Here is a 22,873-nt window from a genome sequence, read left to right as displayed (position 1 = left end):
GTTGCATTTAACTAAAGCTCCCAGCTTAGCCAGTCACTGTCTGTGTCCCTGCATGCCCCACCCCCCACAGGTGACTGAACACAGGGCCTCGAACTTGCCAGGCAAGCACTCTACCCCAGTCCATGCCCCCATCCCGGAGTTTGCTCTTGCGACTTTCAGCCCTGGGGTCACTAACATGCTCAAAGAGCAGTTCTGTTTGCAAAGGAAGCCTGTGTCTCCTTGACACGGGCTGATACCGTTCTAAACGGTCCATCAGTCACTGTTAGCCCATGGGTGGCCCTCTAAGCTCAGCTTTGGCTGTAAAATGAGGGTGTGGTGGGCTAGATCTCAGGGAGTGTAGAGTGGAGGACAGAGCATTGTGAGTGAAACAGAGAGACTTACTGCTCATTTCCCGCGCCTTGCTTCAGCGTCCCAGGACACTGACCCATTTGTGGCTGACTCAACATTGCTCACAGGAACATTAGTCATTAAGAATGCTCTTTAAGTGGTGCCTACAAGATAATGTTCGAGCTTCTAGTGGCTATGTAGATTCAAGGATGATACCATGGCAACAGCAGAAAGTTGCTGTGGAGATAGTGTGGCCTTTGTCTGACTCAGTATCCATTAATATTAGAAAAATTTTTATTATTCTAGGTGTGATCATTTTGTTGCAGTTATGATTTTAAAATAGCTTTCCTTTGAATTATACATTTTGGTTTGAGCTAATGAAACATGAGCCTGAGCTTTGTTTTATAATTGCTTAGTTCAGCATAAAAGGGTTTAATTAAACATGTGTTTAAAAATGAGATTCACCATAAACTAATCCTTATATTTTCTTACGATTTCAAAATTTCCCTCTTGTTAAAGCTGAGTAATGGGTTCCTTATATTTCCTTATATTTTACCAGTCAGATTCCCTTAGGAAAACCAGGTCTGTCTGAATGTCCTGAGCTGATAAGCAAGCCCCCGCCCCCCTTTTGGTTAGTGCCAAGCTGCGACTTTTGCTCCTGTAAAGATCCTAGATGAACTAGGACCATGACTGCTTAACGTATGGTTAGTGTCTGGTAAATTCTGAATGAACCCTAGGACCATGACTGCTTAATGCATGGTTAGTATCTCTAAATACTGAATGAACCCTAGGATTATGACTGCTTAATGCATGGTTGGTATCTGGTAAATTCTGAATGAACCCTAGGACCATGACTGCTTAATGCATGGTTAGTATCTCTAAATACTGAATGAACCCTAGGATTATGACTGCTTAATGCATGGTTGGTATCTGGTAAATTCTGAATGAACCCTAGAACCATGACTGCTTAACATGGTTAGTATCTGGTAAATACTGAATGAACCCTAGGACCATGGCTGCTTAACGTGTAGTTGGTATCTGGTAAATACTGAAAGAACAAGTGAGATCACAGCCCTGACTCTTCTTGTCTTTGCAGTGGAGCCCAAGGGGAGTACGCTGGATTGGCCACTATCAGAGCATACTTAGACCAGAAAGGAGAGAGGCACAGAACGGTGAGCATGGGCAGGGGGTGCTTTGCCCCCTGTGGGTGGTCAAAGGCTCAGATCCCAGGGTCCCTATTGTTCTGTGGGATCTGCCTTTCCAGTCTTCTTGGAAGTGAACAGGGAAGCAAATATCAAGAAACACATTTCTGTGAACTGACCATCATGATCCTTGACTCCAAGACATCCCACATAATCATTGCAATGGAAAACACCCAGACATAAAAGGCTTTTGTGCAAACCCAGCATATGGAGTCATCCAGCTGGCCATGAGAGTGCTCTCTAGGGAGCAGAGGGAGGTGGGCAGCAGGATCATTACCAGTGCTGTCTACCTCCTTGGCTCAGCCCTAGCCCTGGGCCTAAGACCGTAGCAATTTTGAGCATGGTCTGGGTCACATGTATCCTCAAAAGATACCCATTGAATGAATATGTTCCCCATGGGATTGTTCTCAGCTCTAAACAACCATGATGGGGAGCAGATGCATTTTTGCTACACTGTTTGCTTAGGGCATGGGATCGAGTGTGCAGAAATGACTCCTCTCAGATTTTTCTGGGGACCAGCTGGTGCTACCAGGCACCACTAGGTTCCCAGAAGTTGTGATCTAACCAAAGCCTCTAGTTATGGCCAAAGGAGGCTTCTGTTCCTGGTCTCTCCATTTTAGAGGCCAGCTCTGTGCTAGTGTTTCTACTCAGCTGTGAGGTAGGTGTCAGGAGCAGGCAAAGGCCCCGACCATTCCAGGAGAGTTCCAGAAGGCTCTTACCTAAGTAGGTAATATCAGTGAGTGGTAGTCCAAGCTCAGGTCCTTTCTGAGTTTATTGAAGTTGAAGGGATTTTCTGGCTAGTCTGGATTTTGCAATGAAGAATTTTGAAACTTTCACTTCCTCCTTGGAAAAAAATGGGGAAGGAATATTGTCTCCCTGTGTCTTCCCATTGGGAATAGAATTTTTTCCCCCTGTGGTGCTGGTGATTGAACTCAGGCCTTTCCCACACTGGGGCAATAATGTACACCTGAGCTACATCATCAACAATTTTTGTTTTGTTTGTTTACTATCATCATCACAGACACATATAGCCCAGGCTGGCCTCCTACTCTGTCCCACTGAGAATGCCTTGAACTCCCTCGACCACCTGCCTCCACCTCCAGGTGCTGAGATTCTCTCTCTGAGCCCATGCCCAGCTTGTTTTGATGTTTTGATTGGTTTGCATGTGAGTTGAGGTAGGGTCTCAGTACATAGTTGAGGCTAGCCTTGTTTTGACATTTTGATTGGTTTGCATATGAGTTGAGGTAGGGTCTCAGAAACTAGTTCAGGCTGACCTTGCACTTGCAAGTATTTTGTCTCAGTATCCTAAGTGCTGGGTTCACAAGTGTGTTCTATCATACCTGTCATTGAACTGACTTTTAACAGTTGTTGAAACAAGCCATTGATGAATTCAGAAGTTCCTGGACCCTGGGCATGCACAGGGGAGTAGTGTGGTGGCCTGAGATCTGATGATACAGTAGCCAGATATTCGAATTTGGATTTGTTCACTCAGTTTTCTTGAGATTTTCATCTCTTAACTATGAGGAAAAAGTGGGACCTAGGAATATTCTTAGACCTCAGAGCCTTAGAGAATCAGAAAGGGAACTATGGAGCTGAGATGTCCAGTGACAGAATACCAGATAACCCACTCGTGGTTCCTTCATGGTTCCCAGATACCCATCATCAGCCTTGGAGCTCCTTGTCATTGACTCTTTCACTGTTGTGTGTTTGGGTCTCGAAAGTCTCACTGTGAGGCCATCCACACCGCAGGGCCATTGCTTGACAGAAACCATCAAACCAGTGGTTCCCAACCTTCCTAATGCTGAGATCCTTTAACAGTTCCTCATGCTGTGCTGACCCACGACCATAAAGTTGTTCGTGACTACTTCATAACTGGAATTTTGCAGCTGTTGTGAATCATAATATAAATATTTTTCCAAGATAGAGGTTTGCCAAAGGGGTCTTGACCCATAGGTTAAAAACCATTGCACCAAACCCACACCGACAGTGTCTGTGGAAGGCCCATGACTAAGCAGTGGTAAAGGGCCAGCCAGAATTCAGATTCTTTCCACTCTCTGGTACTTTCCAAACCTCAAATTACCTATTTCTGTGTTCTGACACCTGGAAATAGTTGCTTTGATATAGGAGTTGGGGACCACACCAGAAACTCCAAATGAGGGATCTTCTGAATTGGGTAGACCTCCATCTTCGGTGATTGGCTGTCTGTGGCTCTCACTCCCTGTCTGAGCATCCCAGTTCCCCTTCTGTATTCCCCACGTCCTGGATGTGACATCTTCCCTGGCACCATCTTGCACACTGGACAGTAAGAGGAGAAAGGCAGGGAAGCCCCCCAGCTGCTGAGCTCAGAAACACAACAGAACTCAGCAGTCTGGGAACACTGGCGTCCTTCTTAGACAAACAGTTTTAATTTAAGCCCCCTTTTAGAGAAGAAAAGAATGGCTTGTTTTGCAAATAGCCAGAGAAGATTTTCCACATTAGTGATGTCTAAGGCAGCTGCTCTCACACAATGGGCTCTAATGGAGCTCAGTTGAACGTATCCTTCTCTCTTGAAAAGGAGTAAGAGATGTTATGTGCTATAATACTGCCCAGCTTCCTGATGGTTCTCTGCCTTCAAGCTGCTTTTGGAAGTTATTTCACATTTGTTCTTTGGTCACGTCTAGGAGGCTCCTGAAGTAGAATGCCCAAGCTCATGATTCATAGTTTAATTTGGGAAAAATAAATTATTTAGTAAACATATTTAACAGTCACCTTGTGACAGGCACAAAGCACTTTACAGCTAATCTCTCACTTTGCTGGTCAAACCTCAACTCAAGTGTTTTGACCAGAGACTAAGTTTTTTATAGAAAGGGGTTGTTTTTGTTTTTTGAGACAGGGTTTCTCTGTGTAGCCCTGGCTGTCCTGGATCTTGCTTTGTAGACCAGGCTGCCTAGAACTCACAAAGATCTGCCTGCCTCTGCCTCCCAAGTGCTGGGATTAAAGGCGTGTGCCACCATCACCTGGTAAAACACAGAAGCTTTAACTTGTCATACATTCAGCAGTTCTTTGGGGATGAAATCTGTGGTCTACACGAAGCTTCCTGGAAGTGAGGACAAGCATCCTCCTAAAGGATATAAGCGTACCATAGTTAGGTTCACCTTAGAGTCTAAGGCTTGAAGAAAACATCAAACCTGGGTCCTAATACTTCTGTATCCAGCATAACACTGTGATTTTAAAGTAAGGGAAAGTAACTTAAGGTCATTAGACTCCACAGAACACAAGCGTATCTTCAGTACCTCTCTCCATTGTTCCAGGGTAGGATTGGTTTTTCATGGCTGCTCCAGCAAATGATTGTAAACTCAGTGTCTGTGGCAGCATTTGGGGACTGTCCTACAGCTAGAGGCTAGAATCGGAAACTGTCTTCATGGTGTTGGCAGAGTGCTTTCCTTAAGCCAAGCAAGGGAGGACCTGTTGCCTTCCCTCCTGGGCTCATGGCCTCTTCTTGCTTTGTCCCTCACAGCTCCTCCCTCTAGAGCCAGCTCCCTAGGATGGACACCTGTGAGTACCCTCAGGCACAGCTGAAAATCCAAATGCAGAATAATCCTCTCACCTCCGGGTCTTACAGTCTCTTCTGCCATAGAAGCTAACCCCAGGTGTTCCCAGGCCTTGGGCGTGAAAAACTTGGGGGAATGTTACTCACCTAAACACAGGACAGTTGACATTTTCAGCTCTTATTTTTGTTTCGGCAAACCCTTTGTATGAATTCTTAATTTTGGCCCACTGGGAATACTTTGTATTCATTTTTAACATCCTCCTTTCCCATTCTTTATCAATATTCTGTCCTAAAGTGTTACTTCCATCCTCAGATGTAGAATAAAAATAACTTGTGAGAAAGGATAATGCCTCCAGCCTTGGTCCTGATAAATGAAGGGAAAAAAAAGTTTAACCACATAAAAGAAGTGTTTAAACAAAGAAAAGGATTGAGAAAATTCAGCTTATACAGTATATGACTTAGAGCAATTTAAAAGGAGCCTAGTCAGTTAGCAGGAGAGTGGAAACTAATTCCATTTGCCCTTTGCTTAAAGTTCTGATGGGGATGGTGTGTGTGTGTGTGTGTGTGTGTGTGTGCGCATACAGGTGCCTACACAGTTGAGCTATCTGATCCTTGGAGCTAGGAAGGGGATTGGAACTCAGGCTGCCTTAAAGAGCTGTATATATTCTTAGCCGGGCGGTGGTGGCGCACGCCTTTAATCCCAGCACTCGGGAGGCAGAGCCAGGTGGATCTCTGTGAGTTCGAGGCCAGCCTGGGCTACCAAGTGAGCTCCAGGAAAGGCACAAAGCTACACAGAGAAACCCTGTCTCGAAAAACAAAAACAAAAAAAAAAAAACAAAACAAAACAAAAAAAAAGCTGTACATATTCTTAAGCCATTTATTTATCCAGCCCTCTTCTCCAGTTTCTGTGAGTGCATTTGTGTATTTGAGTGTATGTTTGTGTGTTGAGTATATCTGTGTGTCTGATATGGGTTGGTGTGTGTGTTTGCACACACATTTTTCTTAAGTTGACCACTGTTTTGGAGGAATCAGTCGGAAGCCACATTTTTCCTTCTGAAGCCCATTTATAAGCCCTCTCCAGAGGAGTTGCCATACTGGTTCTGTGATTTTCAAAGTAGGCTGGCTTCTCCACTTGAGTTCTATTGGGGAACTTCTGCCCTGTCCTGTTTTGTTATGGTTCTCCCTGAGATCTGCAAACTGCAAGTTTCCTGTACTCACACCATGACGTAGAGGAAGGGAGGTAGGAACCTGGGCTTGCAGCCCTGGACCTACCATCTACCCACCCCCCATCAAAATCCTTTGTGGGGCTGCAGTTCAGTGGTAGAGTGCTTGGCTTGCCTGGCATGCGTAAGACCCTAGGTTCAATGCTCTACCTACTCCTGCTCCAGGAAAAACATCCAGTCAAGGGACTGGGGATGCAGCTCAGTGGTAGAGCAGCTGCAAAACATGTTCATCCCAGCTCTGAAAGCCAAGACCAAAATCCACCAGGTCTTTTGGTTTAGTGTCATCTGTAGTCTTGAGAAACTGTCATTTTGTCCACTGACGCCATGGCCCATTTTGTAGTTACCTACTGTAATGTGGATCGTAGGCATTTATTTCTCTGTGTGCTAGTGTCATTAAGGACTGAGTCATGTGGGCACAGGACAGGTGTTGATCATTTTCCACCCAGAGTTTCTGATCCTCACACAAATCATTCACAGCAGAGTAAGCACCCAGTAAGTGTTGACACAGTTATGTTGACCTAGGGAAACCCTGGGGTATGTCTGTCATTGTCATCTGTCTGTCTGTCCTGGTTCAGCCAAGAGTACCACTGAAGCTGTGATGTGGCATTGGAGTCTTAGAGTTCAACTTCTGCTCTTGATTCTTAGAGATGCTTTCCATACATTACATCTAAGAGAAGGTTAGAAAAGGCACAGGCTGTCTTTTGTGGTCTGGATAGGGGAAGGCACTCTGACATCTTTAGGAAAGTATTTGGGGATTCAAATGGAAACTCCTCTTGGGGACACTGCTTTGCAATAACAGCACTGATGACAGCAGATTTCAAGGCACTAGTGGCCAGCTTTAGTGAAAACACATGGTGCCTAATTTGTGTCTTAGGCACATTAGGAGACTTCCTCTAACTTGAAACACTGATGATTTTTCTTCCTTTCTCTCTTCCTTGTGTTCCCAAGGTTTGTCTCATTCCTAAGTCAGCCCATGGAACAAATCCAGCAAGTGCCTACATGGCGGGCATGAAGATCCAGCCTGTGGAGGTGGACAGATACGGGAACATCGATGCTGCTCACCTCAAGGCCATGGTACTCACTGCCCCCTCCACAGATTGGAGAGGTCTGGGCTGGGAAGGCGCAGGTGATGGTGATGGGGGAGGGGAAGTAGATGGATGGCGTCAACATTGTCTTCTCTTGTATTCTAATGAAAGATAACAATTCCTCCTCTGAATGGGTCTGTGGGGAAAGAGTACAAAGTCCAAAAAAGCTCAACAATCTTTAAGGGAAAGAGAAAAATAAAAGGCAGTTGTATCTTTGGTCCCCGATTAAAACCGGCCATGTCTGCTCTCCCCCTCCTTCCCTCGCAGATAGAAGGGCCTTTTCACAGACCCCTCCGCACCCTGATTCTTCCACTTGAACTGTAGTAAATGAAGTATTCACTGTGATTTCATAGTGAGAAGACTGCAGGGGCCGCTTCCCTGTCCTCCCTTCACGGTCAGACAGTCACAGTTGCGTGGAGAACGAAAGTACGCATGACGCATGCGGATTTTGTAACTGTCCCAGCCCTGCTGCGCTGGATTCCAGGCAACATTCTACCCTGTTTCCTCCAACACCAACCCCCACTCCCGGTCTCTCAACCTCCAGGAAGAGGTTGCCTAGCAACCGTATCTGTTTTCCACCAGTGGGCTGGAGGCTGCATCTTAAGTGGAAGGGAAATCGGTGGAATAATGATGTGATTCTGTCAGGGTTATTAGGCATGGGTACTGAGAACCTACGCAAAAGCCTTTAATAGGACACTGAAAATACACAGCCCTGTTCATCTTTTCCATCCTCCCCTTCCATTGCCTTTTTTTGGCCACAAATATTCTGGGTCACTAACAATAGTTATTAAGTTTGTCTAATATAGAATATATGGAATATGGCTTGATTTTCCTCCCACATTACCCTGAACTAGAAATTATCCTTTGTTTATACAATTGCTTTCTGGGGAGAAAAAAGTGAGAGAACTAGGTATAGTACAGTAGTTCTCAACCTGTGGGTCACGACCCCATAGAAAGGGTCAGACAACCCTTTCAGAGGGGTCGCCTGAGAGCATCGGAACACAGATATTTACATTATGTTGTTTACAGTAGCAAAATTACAGTTATGAAGTATCAACAAAAATAATTTTATGGTTGGGGGGTCACCACAACATGAGGAACTGTATTAAAGGGTCGCAGCATTAGGAAGGTTGAGAACTGCTGGCCTAGTAGCACATACTTGTAATACCAACACTTCAAAGGAGAGCGAGAAGTTGAAGGCTATCCTTGGCTACACAGAAAGCCGGAAGTCAGTCTGAGCTGTATAAGAACCTGTCTCCACAACAGTGTAGGGGAGATTTTTATCAAAACTGTAACACTTCTCAAGAGTCTGTTGGAAGAAAGGCAGGAAAATGTACACCCCAATAAACCAGAAAGGCTAGCTGGAAGATTAACCAGGTGCAGAGATACCTCACCCACCCTCCCAATACCCCGGGATGATGAGGCGGCTTGACCAAAGCAGAACCATATTACAGAACTGGACCCAAAACACCCAAAAATCTGAGCAATCTCTCGCTTTTTATTTAATTTTGTTGAGACACAATCTCATGTATCCCATGCTACCCTCGAAATTGCTGTGTAGCCAAGGATACCCCAGCTTCCTGAATGCCATGGGTATGGAAGTGTTCCACTATGCCTAGTTTTTTTATTTGGTACAAGGAGCAAGCCTAGGGCTTTGTGCATCCTAGGCAAAGTAGCCAGGCCACATCCAAAGCTTGGTGTCTTTATCTGGACCACAGATAAAACCCTGAGAAGCCTTGCTGCTGCTTTGGGATGATTTATGAAGGAGCAACAGACTGTCCTTTTACCAATGTTGTAGATGCGGATGTTGTCAAGAATTCAACCACCAAGACTTTGCCTTCCCCAATCCTTTAAAATAAAAAGCAAAGTCTTGGCTGAGAAAGGATCACTTCCTCTCATCACTCTTCTCCCCACAGGTGGATAAACACAAAGAGAACCTGGCCGCCATCATGATCACATATCCATCTACCAATGGTGTGTTCGAAGAGACTATCAGTGATGTGTGCGCCCTTATTCACCAACATGGAGGACAGGTCTACCTCGACGGGGCAAATATGAATGCCCAGGTGCAGACACTTAGTGCGCACTGAGAAAATGGATAATGACATTCTATTTATTTATTTCAAAATTTTAAAGATTGATCAATTTTATGAGTATGAATGTTTTGCCTGCTTGTATGTATGTGCACCAGTGTGCTTGGGGCTTACAGAAATCAAAAGAGGACGTCAGATCCCCTGGAACTGAAGTTTACACATACTGGTGAAACACCATGTGAGTGCTTAGACCTGAACTTAGTCCTCTGCAAGAGCAGTACGTGTTCTTGACTGCTGAGCCAGCATTCTAGGCCAGCTTTGTCTTGACTTTTAAAGCAAGGCCCTAAACTGATCCCCAGCAAGGAAAACCATTCTCTCTGGCTTCTTGAGAGTCCCCTTTAATACATGACACTGAATTCAGACCCATGATTCTGTTCGTTCCCTTTTCTTCCTCTGTTGGGATGCTGGGAATTAAACCCAGGGCTGTAAGTGATGCCATGAGGCTGCTCAAGCTCCCCACTCAAGCTGCCAGCTTCTCACAGAGCACTGCAATTCCACCGGGATTATAGGTCCTAGAGGAGCTGATGGGGTGGACAAGGTTCAAAGGTTGAGCCAAAGCAGCACCAGGGATGAGTATGCTTATTGTCGGGAGTGCTGTTCCTCTGGGGATGTTACTAGGCAGGGTCTCCTGATTCCCTCGCTGATGGAGTTTAGAGCCAAGTTCTGGCCACGGTAGATGCCAGACTCCCATGGGCCTTGGACAAGTCACTTGCCCTGAAGTTTTGACTTCACCAGGACCCCAAGGGATTCGATCCTGCCTACCTGGGTTGCAGGAGTAACTGAGGGTCTATGTAACGTGAACACCTGCCCCTTACCTCTCTCCTTCTTTAGTCTAATTTCATTCCTAAGTGTCATCCTGCTCCAGCAGCCTAAAGCCAAGGTATCTGTCCAGAGTCAAAGTGGCAGGATTACCAGCTGAATATTGTAGCTAGATATCTGAACTGTCTCAGGAAAACTGGCAGCCTTGCTCCTACTTCCTCAGCTCAGCAGCCTCTAGACCAGGGGTTCTCAAGCTGTGGGTCATGAACTTTTGGGGTTGAATAACCCTTTCACTGGGATCGTAAATCAGATATTTACCTTATGACTCATAACAGTAGCACAGTTACAGTTGCAAAGTAGCAATGAAAATAATTTTATGGTTGGGGGGTCACCACAGCATGAGGAACCGTATTCAAGGGTCCCAGCATTAGGAAGGGTGAGAACCACTGCTCTAGGCCATCTACTATGCACATAATAAATACCCAGCCTTGAACTGGCCAGAGAATGTGTGGGAGCCCACAGAGGTTTCCTAGTGAGCTCTGAGCTTGTTTTACCCAGCAGGGCTGCATTAGGGGAAAGGCTTGACCACCACGGGCATGATGTGCTAGGGGGAGGTCTTTTGCTCCACCCCTTGGCATTCCTTTTAAGCCCTTTAGAAGAGACAGAAGGGGCGGGTGGATAAGGATCCAGGCCCTCCTGAGGTCATCCTGTGTTTCTGTCTGTCCCTCCGCTCTCTATATTTCTACCTATATCTCTTATCCCTCACTCCTCAAGAGTACTCTGGGGGAAAAAGTGGGAATGGGTCCCTCACAGTACTGACACTGTAAAAGCTGCCTGTTCAATAGAATGAACGTGCTCTAACTTCAGGCTTAGGGACACTGCCTCTCCTCCCTCTTAAGGTAGACGTTTAGGTACAGTCTGCCCAAGTACGCATCTTAAATCTGAATGGGGCTAAATGGTCAGTTGCTGTTTCCATAAGAAACCACAGTCACTTTGCCTGTGAGAGGCCAGGTTGACAGCAGAACTTTTAGGAATCCTTTTCTTGTTGATATGTTAAAGTTACTTTGTGTGTGTGCGCGCACGTGTGGAGGCCAAAGGACAACTTGTAGGAGTCAGCTCTCTTCCGATCCTTGGTTACGTGTGTCCTATGGATCAAACTCAGGTTGTCAAACACCTTTTTATCCACTGGGCCATCTCACTCTCCCTAGGAAGCCTCCTCTGTGAACTTTGTGGATGTGGCTCTGCCTTTCCTTTCCTGGGGAGACAAACAGCACAGAACAGCTGCCCTCCCCTCACCGGGAGGGGCCTTGCCAAGCTCTGCCATTTATTTCTGCTCTTTCCCTTCGGGGTAGGTGGGAATCTGCCGTCCTGGAGACTTTGGGTCTGATGTCTCTCACCTAAATCTTCACAAGACCTTCTGCATTCCCCATGGAGGAGGTGGCCCTGGCATGGGGCCCATCGGAGTGTGAGTTGTGGGCTTGCTGGCTTCAGGATCGTTTTTTTTGGAAGCGGGATGGCCCCAAACCTGTCATTTTTCCCACCTGAGAGTCTTCAAGTAAAGTGTTAACTTGTCTTAGGATTCACCATGTTCACCTGGCCTCACTGAATTCTCGAGCAAGCTTATTAACAGTCACGAGCAGGGGACTTTTCCAAAGTATGAGGGGTCAGAACTGGAATGTGAGTTCCTGTAAATGTCACAGAGGGTTGCACCTAGATTTCCAAGAGCTTTTTATTTATTTGAACTTGTTTCCTTTATGTGTGTGTGTGTGTGTGTGTGTGTGTGTATGTGTGTGTGTATATAGATAGATAGATAGATAGATAGATAGATAGATAGATAGATAGATAGATATACACACACATATATTTTATCTTTATATATATACATATATAGCTAATAATATTGAGAGTGAATTGGATGAAAGGCACTTAACTCCTTACAGCTTTAATCTTTATTACATCTGTAATAAGTAAGGAGGAAACAAACTTTATTATTAGAGATAGTTGGATGAAGTCACTGTTTACAAAAGAAATATTTCTTAGCAGTTGATAGCTTCCTCTCTATAGTAAGAATAGTCTTATCCAGAGCTTCTGGAGTTTTCTTTCTTTTTTATTTATTTATTTAGGTTTTTCCAGACAGGATTTGTCTGTATAACAGCCCTGGCTGTCCTGGAACTCATTCTGTAGACCAGGTTGGCCTCAAACTCACAGAGCTTCATCTACCTCTGCCTCTCAGGTGCTGGGATTAAAGACATGTGCCACCACCGCCCAGCTCTTCTGGAGTTTTCAGAATGTGTGGTGGTGGTCCGGGAAGGGCAGTGTTCAGGGTTGCTGGGGGCCTGGCTTTCTTGCCTTTCCTTTTGATTTGTATTCTGTATAGTGAATGAGTGTCCTGGGTGGTTCAGAGGAAGTGAAATGGGGCAATGTTCATGTGTTAGCCTCCAAGTGGAGTGCCCAGGGCATCTCTTCAGCAACTTTCCATACTCAGTAGACAGCTTAGAAAGATGTGGGTTTTGCTCTGAGGGACCTCTGTGGGCCACCTCTGCCCTGTCCTCCACCACAGTTCTTGGAAGTTGTTAGGTAGTAGAAAAGGAATGAAGAAACTGAGAGATCTCGCCTTAGCTGTTAACGTCTTGTAAGTCCCTAGAAGGGTCAGGTCCCTACCACCATCAGTGTGCCCCTACTAAGAACAGAGTTCCTAGAGAACCTGCCCCTTTAGTTCAACTGTATCTTTGTGTATCATTTCAATGTGGACTTTAAAACCAACACAGGAAGAAGCATCTTGCTCCCTTCCTGCCCAGTCATCCCATTGTTTCCATAAAACCAAATGAAGACACCTGGCCAGTGGGGACTGTCAGCGCGGCTCCCTGGGGCTCCAGTTCCATCTTGCCCATTTCCTGGGCTTATATTAAGGTGAGGCCTGGGAACATGTGTTGCTATGGAGAAGTGGGGCCTGATACTTTCTCAGAGGGGTTAAAAATGTGAAGGAATCTGTGACTTGGGAGTGGGAGCCAGTGAACACTGCTGGTGACCGGGGTCACTGCCAATGTTGAGGTGGAAGAAATCCTCTAGAAGGCCGTCTAAAATTGTCTCATCTGTTCCTTTGGGTTCTCGTGATGGGTTTACATTTTTCCAGACACAACTAAGCTCCATGAGTCATGTGAATGTTCTGGCCACATCATGTGGTTTCCTGTCAGATTCAGACAACGCCACCAGCGAAAAGCCATGCACATAGTTGTTATGACACTTTGCTGAAATCCTGGGGTACATGTGAGGGTGCATTTCACTTCACATTGTATTTCTTGTCGGCTTGGAGGATGAGATGAGAAGCAGGGGAAATTTTGAGGGGAGGGGGTGGTTTCCAAAGCGCTGCACTCTGGGGCCTGGGGAACTGTGTTTTCAGGGGTAATTGGGCTTCAGGCTTACTCCCCACCCCCTTGTCTTTCTCCACGGAAACACTCAAAGCAGAATTGATTTTATGCAGCTTGTTAAGACTGGTCTGCCCACCTCCTAGAATGTCAAGTCTGTGGATAGGCACTCTTGCTCAGTTGCTAATTAGAGCAGCTTTTTCGAGCCAATGGCCTTTGTTAAAGGAAGGGTGGCCGCTGATGAGACAAAACCCAAACCCGGCTATACAAATTGTGCTGGGTAACTATGAGCTAGCTGGCTGTTAGTGAATGCTGTGGCATTTATGATTCTTCTTCTTTTTTTAAAGCTTATTTTCTATTTTGAGACACAGTCTCCTTATACAGTCCAATCTGGACACAAGCTTGTAGCCCTGCATCAGCCTCCTAAGTATGGCACTAATAGGCATGAATGGGTCACCGTGGCTGGCTGGTATTTATTGATTCCTTTTAAAATAATATTTTGAGACGTTGTGTATTGTATTGTGTGGGTGTTTTGTCTGCATGTATATCTGTGCACCATATCTATGCTGTGTCTTTTGGCTGCATCAGATCCCCTGGGGCTGGAATTACAGGTAGGCATTAGCTACCATGTGGGTCCTGGAAATTGAACTAGGGTCCCTTGGAAGAGTGGCCAATGCTCCTAGCTGCTGAACCATCTCTCCAGCCCTATGATTCCCCCCCCGCTTCTTGGTTTTGTTTTCTTTTTGAGACAGGGTCACATGTATAAAGGCTGTCTTTGAGCACCTAATCCAGCTGTCTATATTGCCCAAGTGCTGGCTTTACACGCATGTGTCTCCATGCATGGCCAGCTTCATTTATGATTCGTAATGGAAAGTTTCTTGGAAGCAAGAGCAACAGTTCTGTACCTTGGAGCTTTGAAGCTGCCTTTAAAACGTCATGCACGTTGTTTGCAAACTAGAGGAACGAAAGAAAAGAGAAAGAAAATCTGCTTCTTTGCAAATAACCGAATCCCCAGTTCCCTTTGATCCAGGGGTTCTGTAAATATGCGTGATTTGTGCAAACATATTTGGGCTGGAAATGGCTTCTTACATATAGAAAACAAAGGCCCCTAAGGCTGTTTTGGCCATACGCCTAGAATACCAGACAGAGCATGAATTTCAAAATGAAGTAAGTCGTTAGTGTTTCTTTGAGCTTTATTTCAGGCTGTTATTTCTCCCCTCGACACAAGCTGGAGCTTTCTTCCCCTTCCCCTCTGCAATCCCCTGTGGGTGCTCTTTAAGGATAGTCTCTCCCTGATGCCCCACATGCCCCTCCTGGCTTCCTACGACCTTCACTCCCTGGTCTCACCAGTACGTGCCTTGGCCCCATCTCACTGCAAACAAATGAAAGCCAACCGATGTGGACTTGTGCTTAGAGCCACCGGCGTTTCCAGAATGGTGCTGGGTACCTCTGACATGCAGCACAACAGGCAGCAGTTGGCTAGACCAAGTCCATGTCAAAGCAAAGGCTTAGAACGTGAGGTCCCAATCCATGTTGCTGTGGTGACTTCCAGATGACAGCCACTTGCCTTTCCCACACTTGGGCTATTGTTGGTCCTCTCATTTGGCATGTTTCCCCTCTACAGATCTAACCTCCACTCATGTACTCATTTTTTCAAGTTTATGGTAAAGTTCAGCTTTCTCTTTAGAAAGCCTACTTTGACTAACCTGGGCCCACATTCTTCTCTCTTCACTTTGGACTTCGTACCAACTGTTTTATTCAGTTATGTACTTGGATGTGAGGTCCCTCAGTCATGAACATTGGTGTAATCTAGATTTTTAAACCCTCTGCTCTTAGTGACTTTTATCTTGTATGGCAGCAGGGACTCAACCACCAGCATAAGAAAAGATTGAAGCTGGCAGTTGGCAAACATGAACATGAATATTGTTTATGTTCCCTACTGTGGACAATGGAAAAGCAAACCACACAAAACTGATGTGATGGATTTTGACCAAGATCTCATCAGATTCCTCAGAATTGTCATTATATCTCAAATTCATAGTAAACAAAAAATAAACATTCCAACACTTCTAACCTAAAGAACAGTTCATTTTCCTCTTTAGATAGCAGTGGTGTGTAGTCAACTATGCCCTGCTTTGTTATTATGACCTCCCCAAACAAAAACAACCAAGTAAAATTAGTGCTTAAAGAACAAAAATTATTTTATCATAGAGTAGGCTGACAGATCTCCTTCCTGGAATTTTTCCATTCATTTTCAATCTGCAGTGGTGGTGAGCTGGTGAATTCTTTTGGATGAATTTAACTGGGGTATCTGCTTAGTATCTTGACCATTCACTTTACCATTTAATTCAGTGGTTGATGGCCCTCTTTTTCTCTTTGTTGCAGATGATGGGAGGAAAGGGCCTCAAAGAAGCCACAGAGATTGCTATTTTAAATGCCAACTACATGGCCAAGAGATTAGAAAAACACTACAGAGTCCTTTTTAGGGGTGCAAGAGGCAAGTATCAACTCTTTGATTTTATTTTTTCTTTCTTTTCTATTTTTGTCCCTATAAGCAAACTATGCCTAATGTAGATGTGATTTTGTAAGGTGGGAGGGAGACTTCTATTTCTTAGCATATACAAAGGAAAATGTAGAATTCTTGGAAATATAGCCAACTTACTCATTACTATGTACAAGGCTATCCCAGCCTCGTCTATACAGTCTAGTTCAGCAAGGGGCCTACATCATACAGAGAGATGTTCACATGAACGCCACAAGCCGATCGTTCACAGTGTTGTAAAGGTGTCTCAAAGAGTCGAGCCACTTAGCCTGGGCAGAGCCAGGGTGGAGCAGTTTGATAAAGGACGTAGTTATTTAATATGTGCAAACACACAGGAACCAGCCAGGTCAAGAGGAGTTCCTGTCGGGTGTGCTTGATTTGAAGTGGGATTGGAGGAGAGTGGACCAATGACATGAGGTCGAAAAGACAGCTTGGTGCCTTGAAGGTCTCAGAAGAATCTAGACTTAGAACTCCTGAGTCATACCATAGCCATTAAAGGCTTCCCAGCTTGAGGAGAGACATGATTAGATTCATTAAAAGGCTGAAAATTGTCAAGGAGGTGAGAGTAATGGGTTCTTGGAAGTATAATCAGTTGGACATAGTTACTTATTAGTGCAGTGTGTTGGGTAAACATCTAGGCTTACATCAGAGGTACCAAGAGGTAGGAGAACAAAGTCAACCTAGAAGTGATAGGTGATGGAAGTAATAACCAAGTAGGGGGCTAGAGAGATGGCCTAGCTGTTATGAGCACTTACTGCTCTTCCAGAGGACCTGAGCCAAATTTTCAGCACCCTGGTTAGGCAACTCACAACCACCTGTAATTCCAGTTCCAGGTGATCCAATGCCCTCATGTGACCTCTGAGGACGCCTGTATAGATGTGGCATAGGAGCCAGTTTCATGAATGAAAGATAATATTGTTTTAATTTACAATACTTTAGTTTTTCTTTGATTTCTCTATTAATTATTGGTGGCAGTATTAGGTTTTGAACCTAGGGCTTTATGGTTGCTAGGCATGCACTATACCAATGAGCTATCCCAGCCCTTAATTTTTTTTTTTTATATTATGTTTAACTTTGGCAGCATTACTGAGATAGAATTAGTATACCTTTTCAGATGGTTTACTCATTTAAGCTGCATAATTCAGCAATTTTTAATATGTTCACTGATTGCAAAGTCTAGTTTTAAAAGCAGGAATTAATGTGAATTAAACTGAATGGGGGTGGTTGGCTCCCATGAGAGAAGGTCAGATGTCACCATACTCTTAGCATTTATGGAGTGGCTTTGGGCAGAGCCTCACCCTGTCCTGTGGGATTTAAAGTATGAAAAGATGGATGAAATTTCCATTTGTTTTGACATTTTACCCCAGAATTAAATTGCAAGTATCATTTCTCATCCCACACTGAAGTGAATTGGTGATTATAGACTTGATTTCTCAATCCCAAAGTTCGTCAAACCAAACATTGGCTCATGTTGGTTCACTAAACACATTTGTTACACAATTTGAAATCTCATATTTTGGAGCCTGAGAAACCAGCACCATTGTGCCTTCTGGGGACTCAAAATAGCCATGTTTTCAATAATCACATTGTATTCTAATGTGTCCAGCGGCCCTATTAGAAGACCAGTGTTCGTCTTAATCATATTTACTAGCCCTAAATCAGACGTTGGAATTACAGATGCCTGTGAGGCAATCATTTTAATGAACTCCAGGCTTGCCAGCATGAGCTGGTTCTCTGAAATTGAAATATTAACTACACGGTCTAGGCTAGTGGCTTTTGAAGCAAGCAAGGATATGACAGGCAGGGTTAGGGAGAGAAGCTGCCGAAGTAGTTGTTCTGCTACAATGAAGAGAAAAAGGAATTGCTTTAGGTAGGGTTATTGTTTTGTGGGTGGTGTTGGTCGGTCTCTTTTGTTAGATGTTTTGGAGGGTTTTTTGTTGGTTCGTTGGTTTTGTTGCTTTGCTTTTGATGTGGGGTCTCACTGTGTAGCTCCTGCAGGCTTGACCTTGTGATTGATCTGTCTTAAGGTTCCTCAGTGCTGGGATTAAAGATGGTATTGAGAGAAAGAACTGTCACACTTAACAGGCACCTCGTCTTTTGGGCTGAGTTCACAATGTGTTCTGGAGAGCCTTCCTGTCAGCAGAGATTTTGCTAACATATCAGCATTTTACTGACGTTTCTATCTGCTTTTCATCTTGGGCAAACCAAGGGCTGTGGATTCCTGTCCCCGAAGGTTTTCAGGTGGTACTTCCTTTGCAAGTGAGCAGTGGCCTCACTGGCTGCCTGGTGCATGCTGTGACCAGGGGCCCAGAGTGCCTGACCTCATTCCCAGGAAAAAGTGAGGAGGTTTTTATTTTTGTCTCAGTTTACCACCAAAGAACTAGGAGGTTCTTTGATTGACCATCAAGGCTTTCCAAAAGTTACTTAGTTCCAGCATCTTGAGGCAGTCTCTGAGGTTATGGAAGTAGCCCAGGCTGTGTTCTCAAGGGGAACATGGAGACTCTTACCCTCTGTGGTGCATTCCCATGCTGTTCTGAGGACAGTCACCACCGGAGACAGGCCACGTCGTTTTACTTTTCCTAATGTCTCACCCTCCTCTTTTTTATTATAATATAATTTAATATTTTCTTTAATTCTAAGAGAATTTCATACATGTATATACAATGTATTTTGACCATATTCACTCCCAACTCCTCTCCTCCCCCAAATTTACCCTCATCTTCCTACCTCCTCCCAAGTTTGGGTTGTTTTATTCTCTCTGACCCCCACCCCTCACCCCACCAGCAACTCAACAAGTCCAGTTTATGCACAGATGTGATGCCACACAATGCTATGCGGTTCACCTACCAGGGGCCACATCCACAGACTCCCTCCCAGAAGCATTGGACTGAGAGGAGCCTCCTGAGCTAGGCATGTGGGCTGCTTTGTTTTTCTGCAGGACTTGTGCAAGCATCCACAGCCGCTGTGAGTTCATGATGGTCCTGTCGTGTTCAGAAGATGCCGTTGTTCCACTCCTCAGTGACTAGTGGCTCTTCCAATCTTCCCATCCCCGTCCTCTTCCCATTTCATGCTCCTCTGACGTGGTGTCTGTCACACTCTTAGCTACTGTCCTGGTTAGGCCTAGAGGAGACAGCCGCTATTGCCCCAACTTACCATATGCCACAGTAGGTCTGGACATCTTTCTCTGAAGTCTGCAAAGAAAGAAGGACATCTTGGGGTCCCACCTCTGAGAGTCCCCAAGCTTAAATGCTATGTCTTGGAGGCCTCTTAAAAGAGAGGGATGCTCTTTGGATGAAAGTGTGCATTTAGAAAATAACATCTGAACCTCATTTTTGGAACAGAGCTCTTCCCAAACCACTTGTCTGTGGTGGTGGCCCTGTAGATGGGAGTCTTGGGTTTAGCCATGCTGGGCAGGGTTGGCTTGGTCAGATAGACTTTCAGCTATTGCCACTGAATCTCTGCTTGCAAGAGTCTCCTCTGGGCCTGCCAACAAATGACTCCTCGGCTGCTGACGTATGTTCCCAGCCTCAGGCTAGCCACATGCCCTTCCGAACAGTAAACATCACTAGCCATCTTCCTACTGGTGTTGTAGTGCCCAGGGTAGCAGGCAGAAGAGAAACGGCAGAGGCTGACATTGGACACTATGAATCCTGAAATTAGGAGTTGAGAAGCTCTCAGGGATTTTTGTGATTTTTTTTTTTCCCCTCCTCAAACTGCCATCGAATGGTTATTCTGTTGGGCACATTTTTCTAAGTTTACTCACCCACAAATAGACCTTTCTGGTTTTGAGTCTCATTGTTAACCAAGGTCTTTCTTATTGTTAGAAACCATATTTTAAAAATAGGCAGCTTTCGGGTATGCAGTCACACAGTCTCATACTCTTGTTTTCAGACTAGAGTTTAAAGACTAAATTCATGTATTTATCCATTATATACATACACACACACACACACACACACACACACACACACACACACACACACACACACACACACACACACATACATATATGTATATATATCAGAGTGGTTCAGCCCGCCTTTAGGGGCTGTTAGCGACTGGAGTTAGTTTTGAAGGCTGGAGTTTGTCAATAGGTTCACTGTTGGCTGAGAGCCGGTAAAGCAGGTTATTTGGTTAGGGTTGATGTGCGTGTTTCTGGGGCTGTATATGTACCCTGTGTGTGGGTAGGCAGGCACATGCACAGGGAGGCCTCAGTAGGATGTTGGGCACCTTTCTTTGTCGCTCTCTGCCTTATTGCCTTGAGATGGTGTCTCAATGCTGGCCTGGCTGGCCTGTGAGTTCTTGGATACTACCCATCTCTACCCCCCTCACTTCCCCTCAACCCGCCACCCCTGATGGAGGATACAGGCATACATTGTTGTGCCCAGATTTTACATGGGTGCTGGGGATTTGAACTCAGATCCTCGTATAATAAATATTCTTACCCACTGGCCTGTCTTCCTAGGCTGATAAAACCAACTTAGGAAACTTACCAACAGGTGGGTTGTAGAATTTGGGAAGCTCCCAAGAATGATGATTGGTTATTAAAGATGAGTTATTTTCACTGTTTATTCTTTTAAAGATTTTATTTATAGTATTTTAATTATGTATATGTGTGTATGCCTGAGTGTAGGGTTTGCAGAATGCAGTTCCCTCGGTGGCCAGAAAAAGGTAATAGATGATCTGGGGCTGGAGTTACAGACAGCTGTGAGCTGCCTGGCATGGGTGCTGCGAACCAAACCCAGGTCCTCTGGAAGAACTGGAAATGCTCTTAACTGCTTAGCCATTTCTCCAGCACCATCACTAGTTTGTTCTTGATGGTTGGGTCCTCAGTAGCTCCTGACAGGTCTAGAAGAGCAGTCTGTTTGTAAACCAGGTGGAAGGGAACTGACCCCATAGAGTTCGGTCTCATTGATGCTTGTTGATTGATTGACAGTGTCCCCACCCCTTCTCCGAACTCTTTCTTTTCTTTCTCTTGCTTCTATTCTTTCTTTTTGGGTTTTGTCTTAAGACAGAGTCTTGATCTACCGCCTCAAATGTGTGATCCTCCTGCCTCTGCCTAGTGCTAGGATTATAAGTGGGCACCACTTCATCTGGCTAGCAGAGCTTATTTCTAATTCCTGGTCTGTAGCCTTTGACACTCTGAAGAATCACATAAAACTATGCATGTGTCCTGTGAATATATGTTTATTGACATGTAGTTACTGATGAAGTTGTTGAATTTTGAAAGTAAAGCTGCTGCATTCATCCATGAATTTTAGCTTTAGAAAGAATCTGTATAAAAAGGATCAGGATTGTGTTTAACTGTTTCAAATAGATTTAGGTCTTCAGAATAGAAATTCTGGATATCTCCTGCTGAACATTCTAGTAATACCCCCTATCTCCCTCCATCTATCCATCGCCAGGCTCGCCAGTGTGTGGTGAACTAAAATCAGACACATGTGATAGAGTAAATGAAGTCTTCATTGCCAACCATAACCTTCTCAAGTTCTCTTAGACTCTTGGTCCCCATGGACCTCCATAAAGAGCTGAATTGTTTAGTTGTTCACTTGAGTGAAACAAGTCGATATTGAACTTCAACTGACATCATGTTCTTCAATAGGGTATGTGGCTCATGAATTTATTTTGGACACAAGACCCTTCAAAAAGTCTGCCAATATTGAGGCTGTAGATGTTGCCAAGAGGCTCCAGGATTATGGTAAGTGGCTTTTGACATTTACACAATTGTTCCTATAGATTATGGACCATTTCCTGGAAGCACAAATGGAGGTCCAAAAACCTGATAAATTAACCCCGGTATAAGTGGGGAGTTTGGACTTACTGACCACCCTCAAAAATCACAGTGAAAAACTGACTCCCCCTGTGGTTACACACTCTTGCCCTTCAAAGGGTGTCCATGTGCATCTTGTGGAACCTCAAACAGTCAAGATGTCTTGTTAAAATTTAAATCCTAGCCAGGAGGTGGTGGCACACACCTTTAATCCCAGCACTGGGGAGGCAGAGACAGGTAGGATCTCTGAGTTCGAGGCCAGCCTGGTCTACAGAGTGAGTTCCAGGACAGCCAGGACTACACAGAGAAACCCTGTCTCAAGAAAAAATTGAAATCCCAAAGAAAATGATTGTGATTGCTCTTTGTCCTCACTCCTCTCCTGGGCCCGGGAAACAGTTTGTGAAAAGGTAAGCCGGTAGAGTGAGGAGGGCAGTAGATCAGAACAAGTCACCTGCACAAGTGGAGAGCCAGGTGGCATGGGGGTGGCTGTTGCAGCTGCTTCCAGAGATGAAATGCAGGCTTGTATTTTGCACATCTTGGCACATTCCTTTCTCTGAAGAGGCTGCAGGATGTGGGTGGGAGAGATTTGTCCCGACCGCGGGGCTGGGCAGGGCAGGAGAAACTTCCAGCTACGTTCAGCTCTCAAAAATGGGGGAGGGAAGGTGGCTTTAGCTTTTATATGTGTTTATGGTGTATGAATGAGTACAAGTTCTTATGTGCACATGGGTGTTTGTTTGCACATGTGTCCACATGCATGCGGAGGCCAAAAGTTGGCGTGGAGTCTTCCTCTGTTATTGTCCACTTGACTTTTGAGGCAGGCTCTCACTGGACTTGGAGCTCACTGATTTGGCTCGGGTGGTTGGCTAACAAGCTCTGGGGATCCATTTCTCTGTCTTCTAGCTCCAAGGTTATACAGATGAGTGCTACTGTGCCTGTCGGTGCTGGGGACCAGACTCAGTCCTCAGGGTTGCACAGCGA

General features: G+C 45.0%; 1 protein-coding gene across 1 annotated transcript in view; it reads left to right on the top strand.

Moving 5' to 3' along the window:
- Gldc (glycine decarboxylase) overlaps positions 1–22,873 on the top strand; it is an 86,931-nt gene that overhangs the window by 58,836 nt on the left and 5,222 nt on the right. The window contains exons 16-22 of the mRNA XM_042262586.2: positions 1,424–1,499; positions 7,230–7,355; positions 9,283–9,432; positions 11,571–11,683; positions 12,987–13,128; positions 15,969–16,080; positions 21,728–21,823. Of these exons, the coding sequence (XP_042118520.2) occupies positions 1,424–1,499; positions 7,230–7,355; positions 9,283–9,432; positions 11,571–11,683; positions 12,987–13,128; positions 15,969–16,080; positions 21,728–21,823 (815 nt within the window). The remainder of the gene's footprint in view (positions 1–1,423; positions 1,500–7,229; positions 7,356–9,282; positions 9,433–11,570; positions 11,684–12,986; positions 13,129–15,968; positions 16,081–21,727; positions 21,824–22,873) is intronic.

This window comes from Peromyscus maniculatus, chromosome 1 (assembly GCF_049852395.1).
Source record: "Peromyscus maniculatus bairdii isolate BWxNUB_F1_BW_parent chromosome 1, HU_Pman_BW_mat_3.1, whole genome shotgun sequence".
Classification (NCBI taxonomy): Eukaryota; Metazoa; Chordata; class Mammalia; order Rodentia; family Cricetidae; genus Peromyscus; species Peromyscus maniculatus.
Note: the sequence above shows the minus strand (reverse complement) of the source record. Positions and strands in the feature narration are given on the sequence as shown.